Source organism: Thermobia domestica, chromosome 4 (genome assembly GCF_964235325.1).
Source record: "Thermobia domestica chromosome 4, izTheDome1.hap1.1, whole genome shotgun sequence".
NCBI lineage: Eukaryota > Metazoa > Arthropoda > Insecta > Zygentoma > Lepismatidae > Thermobia > Thermobia domestica.
The window spans coordinates 302,673,157-302,689,579 of NC_137457.1; the positions used below are offsets into that span (position 1 = coordinate 302,673,157).

General features: G+C 35.6%; 1 protein-coding gene across 1 annotated transcript; it reads left to right on the plus strand.

Moving 5' to 3' along the window:
- Positions 1-3,793: 3,793 nt before the first annotated feature.
- On the plus strand, positions 3,794-14,559 carry LOC145684263 (uncharacterized). The gene is made up of 2 exons (XM_081756390.1): positions 3,794-6,800; positions 12,342-14,559. The coding sequence occupies exons 1-2, from the start codon at positions 4,832-4,834 to the stop codon at positions 12,452-12,454; spliced, it is 2,082 nt and encodes a 693-aa protein (XP_081612516.1). The 5' UTR covers positions 3,794-4,831; the 3' UTR covers positions 12,455-14,559.
- The last annotated feature ends 1,864 nt before the right edge of the window (positions 14,560-16,423 follow it).

A 16,423-nucleotide genomic window follows, 5' to 3' on the forward strand; every position in this document is an offset into this window, starting at 1 on the left:
ATTTTATTAGAAAGTTGTTACAAAAATCAAATTAAAAAAAAACGTTCGTAAAAATGTCCTTTAAATACCTTAGGTAACCATTGGACTAATGAGAGATCAGCATTGGTTATCAATTCCAGTTTTTTGCCAATTGAAAAGAAGCATTTGTTGAGATATTTCAACAGTGTCCTCTACCATATATTCTATAAATGTACCACGTTGACTTGACACCTAGTCTTCCGTTCCGAGCGCTGCTATCGGCTGAAGGAATTCCAATCCCTTTCTCCCGCTTAGCAACAGTTGAACCCTTGTTGGCTCAACGAGTGGGTGTGTCGAGGGTGAGTTTTAGTTCGCATTTTTGCCACGGCTCAAGACACTTTGGCAGCACTTTAGTAATTAATGTTGCCCACAGGATGAAATGAGACGAGACGAGACGAAAATAAGGTTTTGGCAGTTTATGTATAAAATATATGCCCTCACTTTTTTCTTAATTTCATCTAAAGGTTATCAGAATTATGCGTCACGAGTGGTCCGCGAAGGGTGTGATATAAAACAATGTTTAAATCATGTTTATTACTGGAGTAATTTGTGTATCTTTAAGCGTTGATAAATACTTTTCATTTTCTTCGTATCATCACTTCATCAATTTATAGTTTGCATAGTATTAATCATGTAACATTAATCCTTTAGCGCGCAGCTTTGCATATATGCAAAGTTTACTTTGAAATTGCATTGCACCGTGTAGTTTCTAGTTCGGACATAGAAAAGCAGCTTTGCGTATCAGCTAAGATTCCCTTTCACTAATGAAGTTCTGAATTTCCCGCTAGATGTCATAGTAAGCCAGCCAAGGATGTTATAAATAGAGGATTTGCCCATATGTATCGTGATTCTATTAAATCGATGAATCCATAAAAACAACGGAGCATCGGCACGTCTGATTGGCCACTCTCGTTTCCGCCATCGTCTGATTGGCTACTTTTGTTTCCGCCATGTTTGTTGGCTCAAAACATTGCAATCCTATTGGGCGGAGTGGGCAGAGTAGGGGTGGCGAAACTGTGACGTATGGCTTCAAGATTTTGTTGTAAGGGCAGATCCAATATTTTATAAGATCCTTGGTTGGTCTCTTTGTATTAGACTTGCTTTACTTGCTGCACGCGGAGTTGTCATTTTGTCATCTTTGAGCTTTCTTTGCTCGTTTAGGTGGGCACGTTTTGAACTGTTGATTTTTTTCTATGTTAGACAGAAGTGTAATGAGTGCAAAAGTACAAGTACGCTGACATTGATCGCGTTTTATTTGTTCTATCTGGTTTTAGTGAACTTTGCAGATATCAACGCACAACTTTGCATAGACTATATTTGCAAACACCATAAAATATCCCATAGATCACATTATTTGCATTAATTGTTTTTTTTTTTTTTTAATCCCTTGTTTCCTTCACAAGTCACTCCAAATTTAAAAAATCAGTTTGATCAGAAAAAAGGGCGCTTTAAAGGGTTAAAACAGTATGTTTGAGTTCTAAGACTTGATGACCCCCTGTTCCTCACGAAACTTAAGAACTTTCTCGTCTTGTCTCGAGAATGGGACGAGAGTTGTCATCTTTCGTCTCGTCCCATTTTGCTTCAACTTTCGGCTCATTGAAGCAAGACGAGAGAGCAGATTATTGACAAAAAGTCTCTGAAACAATACTAAAGATCAGATTATTGACAAAAATCTTGTTGACTCCTTCGGACAACGCTACGGAGCAGATTATTGACAAAACATCTTATCGGCTATTTGAAACAAAACTAAAGACCAGATTATTGAGGGAGAAAAATAATGTCGGCTCGTTGAAGGAACACTACAAAGCAGACTATTGCTTTAAAAAAATCTTGTTTGCTCGTTGAAAGTACACAAAAACAATACTTTCCCTTGAGGATGGGGCGTGTTCCTCCCATATTCCGTTTTGAATTGGTTAGTAATGTTTGCAGATAGGGGACAGGCAGGAAAAGAAAATCCGGAGTGATGATAAAACTGGAAGGTTATATTTTGACAGTGGCGTACATAAAATTGCAAGTGTGTTCAAGAAGCACTTAATGCCATTGGCTTTTAGGACGGGTGTGATTTTTGTATCCTGGTATTTAATATATATTTTTAGTCTTTATACAATGGCATTTTTTGGCCTTTGTTTCTGTCCCGTACTTTATATACAGTATATTTCATAATGTCCTCCTGAAGGGGAGGTTTAAACCCTGAAATCGCCTTCCGTACACCACTGTTTTGAAATCTGATGTATCATTACTGTACAAGATCTGATTAGAGCCCGTCTGACGCTGAAAATGAACTTGTCTCACAGTCGCTAAAAGCTGGTAACATTTCGGAGAGGGGCCGCGGTGGCTCAGTGGTAGAGCGTTCACCTCTGGTGCTTGGGGTCCCGGGTTCGATCCCAGCCCCCGCCAAGTGAACTTTGTGGTGGACAAACACCGTGTGTGTGGGTTTTCTCAGGGTTCTCCCGTTTCCTCCCACTTTCTTCATTCCACCATTTCATTCATCACTCATCATCACCGTCTCCTTTAGCCTAACCGGCATAACCGTGGGACGTAAAACTTAAAGATTTCATTTCGGAGAGTGAATGGGGAAAGATTAATTTGTAAGGGAACTTTGGTTTATCAAGGGTTTTCTAAATATTTACTTCTATATTTTTACTGAAGCAAAAATCTCAAGAAGTGCTTGATGGATGGACTTCGGATCAATTTTTCCCAGGATGTATAGAGTCAAAGGTTAGGAAGCGAGTTCAATGATTGAGGTGATATGTAAACCAGAAATAGAGGAACTAGTAAAAATCAATCATTTCCGGTTTTAATGTTGATCAATATAGATCAAACACGGCAATAAATGCCGAGAACAAGTTTCTTGTAATCGATTAAGTGTCTCAATACTATATTTTATCTGCATCCTTAACTTTATACTAAATCCGTAAGTGATAGAAATTCATTACAACTTCCGTTTTCAATATTGGTCTACAGTACATAGAGCAAAAACGATGAGATAGCGGAAAGAGCTATTCAACGAACTTAAAAAGTTCGTTACTGAATTTTCTATATCTTTGTGTGTGTGTGTTGTTATTTGCGAATTACTCAATTTGAGCTCTCCATTCGATAGAGGATCGGAAAATATATAAAAGAAATGATGGAATTTTTCGCATCACTTACCGTTCTCGAGATATTGGCCAAAAAAGTTCGGATTTCAGGAGATATAAGGAGCCATATCTTGGGAACCGTAAGTCATACAGAGATTATATTTTGTGAATTTTTCAATTTTTTGAACCCTTCATATTGAGCATGTCTCTTCGTAAAACAACATATTGTTGAACGTTTTAACAGAATTCTTAAACAAAACATCTGGAAAAAAGTTTAGTACTCAAGGAAATTATAAATGTATTACAAGAATTGTTTAATGGGTACAATAAACAAAGTGCATAGAACAATTGGTATAAAGCCTGTAGAAGTTTTTTAAACTTCGTTCTGGTAATGCTCTTAGAACATTCTCAACTGGCATTATTTAGAATAGATTTAGCGTTCTAAAAATAAATATCATATTCTCTAAAATCCACACCCACACTATTTTAACCTTCTATTCAAACAGAAAGAAGCACAAATCGACCACTTCGGTTTCAATATTTATCAATAAGTGTCCCAAACATATATTCTCTAGTGAAACAACTTTCGGTTTCAATAATAATTGAGACAGCATCACTCCATACAAACTGTAGCGTGAATTTTCGTCCGAGAAAAAAAAAAAAGTAAATGTTTTTGGAAAGATATTGTAATCCATCTATGTGACGGTAAATGCTCGCTTTGATTAAGTGATTCGCGTTTTTAACGCTAGGGTGAGCTGAGTCTAAGCCTTGACTGCGATGTCACCGTTTGATCTGACATCTAGTGGCCGACTCAAAAACCTGTTCAACTGAACGTGTTATCTTTAGTTCTATGGAGAGGTGAGGTAGAAGGAAGACGTGAATTCCTTTTGATCCATTTGATAACGTTAAAAATGAGTTAAATAGAATAAGTATGAGTAACATTTAAGTTTGCTATATTCACTGTCTTGGGAGGCTATTTAATTAGGCTAATGTTTTCTAAATTTAAACCTTTTCTTTTTCTCCTTCGATCAGTGGATATTAGTAATATTTCTTGGGAAATTAAATTTAGAAATTAATAATGGTATTTTTGGCTACTTAACTAGAAATTGCTTAGACGTAGTAGTGAATGACTTTCGGTATATCATTATATTTAGTAGTGCTTATTTATATTTCTTCGTATTTGTTAATTAGATTCCATTTGGTACGAACTAAAAATCATTTAATCAACTCGTGCACTTACTGCAAAATTCTTTCTTTTTGTGTGTTAAAATTGCGTAAAGATTTTTGCTCCTTTAAAAACCAGTTACATAGAGCTGTCAAAGTTGCTCCTTTAGAGCCCTGAAAGATTAAGCTTTATTCGTTTTATATTATTTGTTTGTTGTTTGGCTTTACGTTATTTGTTATATACAAAGATATTCATATTATCAGTTGTTGTTCAAAATTTCCCTTTGAAAAAAAAAAAAGTTAAAAATAAAAGTTTACTAGCATGTATTTCATGGAGTCTTAATGAAACGAACCGAGGTCCCTATGTATGCGGTGTATTTCGCTACATAGAAAATATATTAAATCACCTGTCCATAGAACTCGGTTCTCAATAGGTTGAGTAGGCTCCATGAATGTAGTATATAAATGCCTTTGTAAGAGGAAAATTAGTAGGCGTGTATTTTTGCTCTCAAAATTTATTAAAAGTAGAAACCCCTTTTGGAAGTGTTTAACCTTCAAAATTATAATCCCTTATGGATCAGTTTGGCAATCTTAGTGATATTGATAGAGAAAGTAATACGTCTTTTGGTACTGATGCAGTATGGAGTGGCCACACTTTAGGCGATGTTACAATGAGTGAGAGTGTAATTTCGCGTATAGAGAACCCAAATAATGCTCACGTTTGTGGAAATAAAGGCCCTTGTCATAGACATAGTGAAAATGTAACCATGGAACCTCTGGGATATGTTAAATTTAATGAAAATGTAAGTGAACATAGAGAACCACCTAACACGAGTTTGATGTTTGGTAATAACCATAGGCAAAATTTTCAATCTTTTACGGACGAAAGTGATCGAACCACTTATGTTAAGACATTTTATAGGGGTAATATTGGTAATGAACCTTTTAGTGAACAAAGTCAAAGTAACATGATGGGTAGACCTTTACAATGTGGACCCATAAGTGCACAGCCTAAATTAAACCAACCTTTGGGATACGGTTTTAAGTTTGACAAGTATTTATCAGAAACTGTGTATAAATCTGTCCAAAATCAACTACATGATATTCCGTACGTAGACGGAAGTGATAGTTTGGCTTTCTGTCAGTTCTTATTGAAGGTGGAACTTTTGATATCACGTGGAATTGCACCGAATGAAGTGATTTTGGTTTCGGTTTTGGGTAAACTAAATGGTGATGCGTATAGGGAGATGCAAGTACTGTTGAATGAAACCTTAGAATGGCGCCATATATCAGAAAGGTTACTTCAGTTATTTGTGTCAACTATAGCACGTATGAAATTCACCCAGGAACATTTGTACCGTATCATGAGAACTTCCGAACCATTTTATGATTTCGTTCAAGAAAAGATCTGTGTTTTGAACATTTTGTGTATTCCCATGTGTGAGGAAGAATTTTGTACACTCGTGTGCAATTTAGTAACGCCTGAAGTAAGAAATGTACTTGTTTTAACGCAAATTCCAACTAGTAAGCGACTTTTGTTAGATTTTGCTAGGTCATATGATTCAAACTTAAAATATACCAAGGATTTTCGTATCGTTTCTTCTAACCAACCTATGCGTATTTCTTATGGGAGTAATACTTTTTCTCGCCCGCAACCTAAATTCTTTAATAAAAGACCTACGTTTTCCAATGTTAAGATATATGGTGGGTGTAACGCTTGTGGGAAATCTACTCATCGTTCAGTTACATGCAATTATAATTCTAAACAATTTGAAAGGTGTGAAAATAATGCATGTGGAACTTTGCCAACTGAAAACTTAACTTCTCAACAAAATATGGCAAAAATAGTAGTGTCAGTTTGTCACGAAAATGTCTTTTGCGTGATTGATAGTGGCTCATCTATAAATTTAATCGGTAGAGCATTTTTAAATAAACTGAAGGAAAAATGTAGACCAAAAACTAAATCAGTGAACATTTCGATTTCGGGTATACCTGGAACTAAAACAAGTAAGGAATTAGTGCAAATCATATTTTTTATAAAGCGTAAGAAATTTGTGGATTGGTTTGCAGTAGTTGAGGAAACTGAACTTAACCTTTTGCTTGGTACACCTTTCTTACACGAACACCAAGTTTATGTGGACTATGCTAAAAACTTAGTGCATTTTCCTCGAGAAAATCTTACTGTAAGGTTAGCTTCTAACTCCGAGAGACCATGTGAGAACAACTTCTGTGCTCCAGTTTCTAATTTCAGGGTTGCCCAGGAACGACCCTTGTCACCTTGCTCAACCGGCAGTGGTCAGAATGGGAGACACAATCCTGAATCTCAAAATGCTTGTCATCGGGGAAGAGAGTCTGTCGTGAGTTATGGGAATGCTGATGTGGGAGGAAAAGGAGCTGATCCCAGATCGTCGGCTGCCTTGTATGCTGAAGCTGGTCCCAGTGGTGTAGGACAGCAGGGGGTTCCCTCAACATCTTGCCAAGCTGAAAGGAGTTTCCAACCAAATCCTTCTTCACCGGATCACAAGGAGGACGAAGAAAAAGGTACAGTAGATAAAAACTAACTAACTAACTAACTCTATGGCCTATGGAACCCGGAGGTTCAGTGCCGCGTTCACAAAAGCTCTCCACTGACTTCTATCCTTAGCTAATTGCATCCAGTTTCTACTTTGTATTCCTATCTCTGCGAGATCCATCTTAATATTGTCCTCCTATCTGCGCCTAGGTCTTCCTAATGGTCGTTTTCCTATGGGTCTACCAGTCAAGACTTTGAAAGCGTTTCTACTTTCTTCCATTCTAGCTACATGACCTGCCCACCTAAGCCTCCTAGACTTGACGACCCTAACAATGTTGGGTAAACCGTATAAACTATGTAGTTCCTCGTTATGAAGCTTCCGCCATTCCCCATTCTCGTTCCTCTTGGGTCCGAATATTCTTCTCAGGATCCTGTTCTCAAATACTTTCAGTCTATGTTCTTCCCTCAAAGTAAGCGACCATGTTTCACAACCATACAGAACAACCGGCATGATTATCGTTTTATATATTTTAAGCTTCAAATTCCTCGACAGAATTCGCGACGACAAGAGATTTTGAACCAAATAGTAACACGAATTCCCTGCTTTTAGTCGACATTTAATTTCTTCGTGAATATGATTTTCGTCTGTTAATATTGATCCTAAATTTTTGAAAGTATCCACTTTATCAAAAGCATTATTTAATATTTTAACGCCTCCACAATTTGCCGTATTACGGTCCCGACGCACTTCCATGTATTTAGTTTTCTCTGCATTTACTTCTAAACCCATGTCCCTGCAAGCGTTTAATAAGATCTCTGCATTTATTTCTACTGTTCTCCTATCATCCCCTATTAAATTTACATCATCAGCATATGCCATAACCTGGTGAATGCCGTTCAACTCTAGGCCCTGGTTGCTATCTTTGATTTTCCTTATGGCGTATTCCAGCACAAAGTTAAATAATAATGGCGACAACGCATCTCCTTGTTTCAGGCCATTTTCGACGTGGAAGCTCGTGGACAAAAATTTTCCTACTCGGACTTTACTTCGGGATTCACTTAAACATATCTTAATTAATCTAATTAGCTTTCTCGGTATTCCAAGTTCTGTAAGAACGTTGTATAATGTTTCTCTCCTAACCGAGTCGTAAGCCTTTCTAAAATCAATAAATAGTTGATGTACCGGGGTATCGTATTCCCACTTCTTTTCGAGTATTTGGCGAATGGTAAATATTTGGTCGATAGTTGATCGATTTCGTCTAAATCCGCACTGATAATCTCCAATAATTTCATCTGCGTATGGGGTCAATCTTGCTAACAGAATATTTGAAAGGATTTTATAGGATGTTGACAGAAGAGAAATGCCTCGATAATTATTACAGTCAGTTTTGTCGCCTTTCTTGTGAATTGGAACAATGATTGATTCTTTCCACTCTTGTGGCAATTCTTCCTTGTTCCAGATAAGGAGAATGAGTTTGTGTATCTTGTTCCACAATTTTTCGCCTCCAGCTAAAATTAACTCAGCCGGAATTTCATCTACACCCGGAGATTTGTGTTTCTTCAATTTCTTTATAGCGGCTTCCACTTCTATTCGATTGGGTTCTGGAATATACGGTTCTGCGGTGTGTATCTCCTTTTCTCCACGCACATTAGTTTTTGGCTGCGTGTTCAGCAAATCGTTAAAGAAATCTTTCCATCTATTTAAGAGGCTATCCGTATCGGTGAGAACTGTTCCGTCAGATTTCTTTAATATATAAGCACGAGGTTGATAGCCTTTCTTAAATTCGCTGATCCCCTTATACATGTCCCGAATATTTTTATTTTTACTATTATCTTCAGGTTCCTTAATTTTAGCTTTCAAAAAATCCCGTTTCTTTGTTCTAAAAGTTTTGGAAGTTTCCCGCCTGATATCTGCGAAATTTTGTGTAGTTGTTTCATTCGGATTTTGTAGCCACCGTAATTTTGCCTGTTTTCTCTTCTCTGCTAGTTTAATGCATTCTTGGTCGAACCATGGTTTGTTCCTATGTATTTCCGCGTGTCCCAATTTTTCTATTGCTGAACTTTTAATGCTATCTCTAATTTCAATCCAAGTATCCTCAACACTAGTGCACTCCGAGTCTTCTAAAACCGCGAATCTATTCGAAACTTCAATCTGGTATTCCTCTCTTACCTGGCTCTCTTCTAATTTCTTTAAATTAAATCTCTCCGTTTTCGGACATTGAATATTACCTTTATTCAACGATAATCTCTCCCGTATTATAGCTACTACCAGGTAGTGATCAGTGTCACAATCAGCCCCTCTAAACGACCGGACGTCAATTATGCTAGATTGTCTTCTTCTATCTACTAAAACGTGATCAATTTGATTATGTGTTTTTCCGTCTGGTGATGTCCAAGTGTATTTATGAACGTCGCGATGTGGGAATTTTGTACTCTTCACGATTAGGTTTTTGGATGTTGCAAAGTTCACGAGTCTAACACCGTTGTCATTACTTTCCTTATGCAAACTTTCGTTCCCTATAATCGGTTTGAAAATATCCTCTCGTCCTACCTTCGCATTGAAATCCCCTAATAGAATCTTCATATGGTATCGCGGGAGTTGGTCAAATATCCGTTCCACTTCTTCGTAAAAACTATCTTTTATATCGTCACCCTTATCTTCAGTTGGAGCATGTACATTTAAAACAATAATATCACACCACCGGTACAGTAGATGTGTTAACAAATTTGTATTCACCTGATCTTGAAAGCTATGTTAAAGATCTTATTTCTAGATATCCGGATGTAGTCACTGATAAACTCGGTACAATTAAAGATTATGAAATAGAAATCCAGCTTGAAGATAAGAGTCCTTCGGTGACTCAACCATATCCGCTAGCCAAACATAAATTGAATGAACTCGAGAAATTCGTAGACGATCTAATAGCTAGAAATGTGGTTGAAGAAGTAGATAGCTCACCTTATGTGTCCCCATGCTTTTTAGTTGTCAATAATGACAAGTCTAAGCGGCTCGTAGTAAATTACTCTAATATTAATAAGAAGGTGGTAGCTTCAGGGTATCCTACTCCCAATGTTGAAGCGTCTATAGCAAATATAGGAGGTCATAAAATTTATTCAAAATTAGATCTAAAGCTTAGCTATTTTCAGTTAAAACTAACTAAAGAATCTCAAAAATACACTGTATTTGCTACACCAACTAGAGTCTTAGCTTTCAAAACTATGCCAATGGGATTTTGTCATTCCGGATTTGCATTAACTAGAGTTTTAAATAAAATATTTAAAGACTTAATTGGTGAACATTTAGATCTGTTTGTTGACGACATTTGTATACACACTAATGACGTAGAAACACATAAGGAAATTTTAGAAAAGGTGTTTGCTCGATTAAAAGAATGGGGAATAACCATCTCTCCCAGAAAAACCTTTTTGTTTAAAAGAAAAATAAAATATTTAGGATACGAGTTTGAAGGTGGAAATATGAAAATAGATCCAGATAGAGTAGAAATTATAAAGAATCTACCTAAGCCTCGTAATAGGAGAGCATTAGCAAGGTTGATAGGTTTTGTATCATATTATTTAAAATTTTTACCAGGTTATTCAGAATATTTAGCACCTTTGTACAAGTTGAAATCTGAAAGGGTCCCTTTTCGGTGGGGAAAGGAAGAAGATGATTTGTTAAATAAAATTAAAGAGGCAATAGTAGATCATGTTGTCCTGAAAATACCGGACTTTCGAGAGCCATTTGTTATACACTGTGATAGTAGTTGTAAAAATTATAGTGCTATTTTATCACAGTATGATGATACAGGTAAACTTCGACCCGTATATTTTTGGTCTAAGGCGATTCCAGAGAGTGAATGGTCTAAGAATATATTCGAATTGGAGACTCGTGCTCTTTGTTTAGCACTTTCGAAATTTGATATATATTTGTTTAAAAAATTTACTGTTTTCTCAGATAATTCCAGCCTAACTTGGATATTGCGTAACCACAAGCGTCAGCGCAAATATGGGTATCTGATCGAGCGTATCAGTAAGTACAAATTTGATGTAGTTTATCTACGCTCACGCCGTAACCATCTTGCAGATTATTTAAGCCGTATTTATCAATATACGGAGTTTACTTCTCCATCAGAGGAAATTGTAGAAATTGATGAGTTTGAAGGCAAAGAGGTACATGTATCGTATTTTAACTTGTGGGAGGAGCCTTTATTAAATGAACCTTTGCATAAATATCAACGCGAAGATACGGAGTTGAAAGAAATTATAGATAAAATAGAAAGTGGTGAAGATGTAAGAAATTATAGTCTTAAAAATAATATTTTGTTAAAGAAAACCCATGGTAGAGTGAATGGTGGTCAAAGAGCAGTAGTGCCAAAATCAATGGTAAATACAGTTATAAAATATCATCATGATGAAGTTGTAGGGGGCGGTCACAGTGGGATTTCCCGCACGATAGCTAAGATAGCATCTAAATTTACTTGGAAAAATATGTTCGATGAAATTAGGAACTATATACGCCAATGTATTGTCTGTCAAAAATCAAATGATAGGAACACTCTTAAATACGGAGAGTATTATTCCAGGAAAGTAATCTATCCATGTCACACTTATTACTTAGATACTTTAGGGCCTTTGCCTAGCAGTAAGGGTTTTAAATATATCCTAGTTCTGGTAGATGCTGCTAGTAGATTCGTTGTAATGGAACCTTTGAGAACCTTAAGTTCACGTCTTATATGTGACAAATTAGAAAAGATCTTCATGTTTTATGGTTTATGTAATAAGCTGGTTCATGATCAAGGATCATATTTTATGTCTACGACCTTTAAGAACTTTCTTTTTAGTAGGGGTATTCAAAATGTTACTACATCTAGCTACTCTCCTAGTTCTAACTTAGTTGAAAGACAGAATAAGGTAATTCGTCTAATATTAAGGTCTTACATTCATCAAAACCAAACGAAATGGGTTGATTTCATAAGACAAGTTCAGTACACCATGAATGTCAGTATAAATTCAGAAACGAAGAAAACACCTTCTGAAATTTTCTTAGGGAGTAAAATGTTCAACCCAATGGATGTAATTTGGCTTTTAGACTTAGGAATAGTAGAGTCCTCTACAAATAAAGAAGAGATCAGCAAAACGATCATGACGAATATAGAAAAGGCATGGCTTCGAAAAGAAAAGCTTTATAACAAAAAGAGAGTTCCTTGTACTCTTCAAGTAGGGGAACTAGTTCTAGTTAAAAGGATAATGAAGGCCTCTTTGGATAAAAAGTTCAATCCAAAGTTTGCATTGCAATATTCTGGCCCATTCCGTATTTTGAATTATCCGACAAAGAATACAGTATGGTTAGAATCTGTTGAAGATCCCACTAAGAAACTGAAAAGACATGTAATGTATATAAAAAAGTATTATCCTCCCCGAACTTCAGATGATAAAGTAAATGAAAATCAAGGTTAAAAATCAAAGGAGTTAATTCAAAGTCTATTTAGAGAACCTATGTAAATAGTGTATGTATTTATGTTTATGTTAATTTTTGTAAGAATACTGTTCGTTATGTTTGTATCCTGCAGGAATGTATTGTGATCGAGATCTGTATTGTCCACGACGCTTGTCTTATTGTCAGACCTGTTGTCAATGTTGTCATCCAACTGGTGCAAGGAGCAATTCCAGAGATCAACCTTAAAGATCCTGTCATTGAGTGCAGTGCAATGTCTCGACTAAGAAGAATATGTATGTATATAAGTAATCCAGGCCTGGGAAACAACAAGTAAAAGATCTATTCTTTTCTTATCGAGTGACATTGGAAATATGAACTTTACAAAATTGCAACTCAAATTCACTATCTGGAAAATCTTTATAAAAAAAAATTTTAAAGGCGGGAGGTACTTTATTATGTAGCGTGAATTTTCGTCCGAGAAAAAAAAAAAGTAAATGTTTTTGGAAAGATATTGTAATCCATCTATGTGACGGTAAATGCTCGCTTTGATTAAGTGATTCGCGTTTTTAACGCTAGGGTGAGCTGAGTCTAAGCCTTGACTGCGATGTCACCGTTTGATCTGACATCTAGTGGCCGACTCAAAAACCTGTTCAACTGAACGTGTTATCTTTAGTTCTATGGAGAGGTGAGGTAGAAGGAAGACGTGAATTCCTTTTGATCCATTTGATAACGTTAAAAATGAGTTAAATAGAATAAGTATGAGTAACATTTAAGTTTGCTATATTCACTGTCTTGGGAGGCTATTTAATTAGGCTAATGTTTTCTAAATTTAAACCTTTTCTTTTTCTCCTTCGATCAGTGGATATTAGTAATATTTCTTGGGAAATTAAATTTAGAAATTAATAATGGTATTTTTGGCTACTTAACTAGAAATTGCTTAGACGTAGTAGTGAATGACTTTCGGTATATCATTATATTTAGTAGTGCTTATTTATATTTCTTCGTATTTGTTAATTAGATTCCATTTGGTACGAACTAAAAATCATTTAATCAACTCGTGCACTTACTGCAAAATTCTTTCTTTTTGTGTGTTAAAATTGCGTAAAGATTTTTGCTCCTTTAAAAACCAGTTACATAGAGCTGTCAAAGTTGCTCCTTTAGAGCCCTGAAAGATTAAGCTTTATTCGTTTTATATTATTTGTTTGTTGTTTGGCTTTACGTTATTTGTTATATACAAAGATATTCATATTATCAGTTGTTGTTCAAAATTTCCCTTTGAAAAAAAAAGTTAAAAATAAAAGTTTACTAGCATGTATTTCATGGAGTCTTAATGAAACGAACCGAGGTCCCTATGTATGCGGTGTATTTCGCTACAAAACCAAACTTCCTCACGTGGTGTACACGCCAAACTGCTACTTTGTTACAAGGAGAGTTGTCGTAAGATAGTATGACGACGTTATACTGTAAGTTTTCGAGTGTTAAATATGGAAAGTAATTCCCTGATGGAAAGTAAATACAGAATCAAAAATATATCCGTTACTTTGCAGACTTTTTGCTGTATACTTAAGGGTCTTCACTACTGCGAAATTAAAGCTACCGCTAATTTTAGAGGCTTTCTGTAATATCTTCAAAACAAATAAAAAATATTTGAAAAGCAGAAACGTAATGAACTAGATGATACTGTTTAGCATGTGATACCTTTACCACAATTCACCTGTCTGCTTTTGGTATGCCACTATTTTCAGAACCCACAAAAAATGCTGAATCTATCTATACAGTTGCAAATCGAAAGCAGATAGATGAGTTGTGAAAACGGTATCACATGCAAAATCGTACTGTCTAGTTTACTACGTTTCTGCTTTTCGAATCTTCTTATTTATTTTGAAGATACTACAGAAAAACTCTAAAATTAGCGGTAGTTTAATTTCGCTGTAGTGAAAACCCTTAAGTGTAGTATACTATGAGTTCAAGAAGAGGAGGGAAGTCAATGTTGTCAGAAGTCATTGTAACGGTACGGAAGTTTGATCCTAAATACTTAGTGAATGGCGTGTTGCTCTAGAATCTCCAATGTATTGAAGGATTTCTGCGAGGTTGAACACTAAACTACTTGACCAAAGGTGGGGATATTCCGCATAAATATTATGAGTGCTTTGTAGTAATGACTTAAGAATTTAACAATCCCTCATGTCTGACCAACAAGGCAGCGAAGATTTAAAAAAAAAAAAATCTTGTGACAACTTACAAAGCTATTGCAAATTATCGTCAAAAATTACACTTATGTACTGTATTGTCATGGTTATTAGAACTTTAAATTAGTTGAAATATTAAAAACGAAAACTTTTGTATTTGACTGTATTATCACAAACATTTTGTCTATGTTGCACTAAGAAAAATATCAGAAACGTCCAAGGGCGCCCATGTTGTGATTTCCAAGTGGGGAGGGGGGCAAATATAAGCGAGGTTTCAAATATAGTTTGAAACATTTGCTACAACTAATATAAAATTTCTATTGGGCTTTCGATACTCCCAAGTACGATTTCCTATTAGGGGGGCCGAGTACCCCACCTTTCCCCCTTATGGGTGCCCTTGGAAACGTCACAAGACAAATAATTTTGAAGAAAAACCCACTACGAAAAGAAGCCACAAGGACTGGTTGTTTTTACTTTTCTGAACAGTGAAAATGGTCTCTCAGACTGATATATAAACTTGAAAAATTAGAACGACATTCATTCATTCTCTCTGATTCCAATTCCGACGATAAATATCATCAGCTTATATTACGTCGAGATTAGAAAGAGTCCCTCGATTTTGGAATGTAAGTTTAACCTTTTCTTTTTGAATCTAAGTCTCTAATTCAAAATCGGGGGTCTATTTCTAATCTCGTAATTTCTAATTTCTAATCCCTAATCTCTCTAACCTCTAATTTCTAATCTCGTAATTTCTTTATGGTGGTCTCCTGCAAGGCCTCATTGAGAATTGCTCTTAAAGCATAACTCGTTAGTATTTTGATTATTTAATTTATTGTTATTTGAATACGCAGGCTCCTTTAAGTTTAGTTAATTAATGAATTATTGTTTTGATTGTTGAATTCAATAAGTCTGCATGATTGTAATAATGTTGTAATATAACATTAGTAAGAATCATTGTAATAAATCTATACTACCAGAATTTTTTTCTTTAACATATTAACTATCATAAATATTCATAGAGCATTATCATGAGCAGTGGCGTATTTACGATTTTGTTTCGGGAGGGGCTTTGCTAACTTTCGGGGGGGGCTTTGCCTGAAAATATGAAAATTCTGCAAGATATTTCATATACTTTACTATAGTAAGTAAGATTTCGGGGTGGCTTAAGCCCGGAAGCCCCCCCTAAATACGCCACTGATCATGAGTGTAATACTGTACTATCACTATACGTTTAAATACCGAGGTAATTTAAGTAACAACTCACAGGTCAATTAATATGAGTAACTATCAGTTCTCTTAATATATAACATCAGCCATTGTCTTTATAAATTAGACACAAATAATATATATATATATATATAAATTAAACAGTATGTGACAGTTTTAGCTCTTTGAAGAAGGTGATCCAAGTAAATTCGGACCACATTGGACTTCTTCGGTACTTAGATGACATAATAACTAGTGACTACGTTTCGTCACTAGTTTCTCTGTGAGTTTCTCTTTACTTCATCATTGCAGAAAGTTTAAAGCCCGCAAATTATATTAATCTGTTGTATTAATTTTATTCGTGTGCCAAAACTGCTGTATCGTCGACGAATTTGTATAAGTAAGTATTGGTGCCGGAGGCGGCAAGACCTATACATATAGAAGAATGCATGAAAGAGGAGATTAATAAGAGCCTTGCGGTACTCCTGCCTTGTATATGGGAATACTAGATGGAATAGTATTTTATGCTGACGTTGCAAAACTCCTGTGTATATATAAAGAAAAAAAACTAGATGTGATAGAATTTTAAACTGATGTACGCCGTGCGGTTAAGTATGAAAAAAATATACGACTTGAAGGAAACAGAAAATCCTGCTTGAAACAGGAAAATGCGATTTAAGCAGTTTATCAAATAAGCCGTGACGCTAAATCCGATCAAATGCCTCTTCTAAATCCATCAGTGTGGCACAAGATAGGAGAGATTTGTTATAATGATTGGTAACAATTGTGGTTAGCGAGCTGTAGTTCTTCTATATGTATG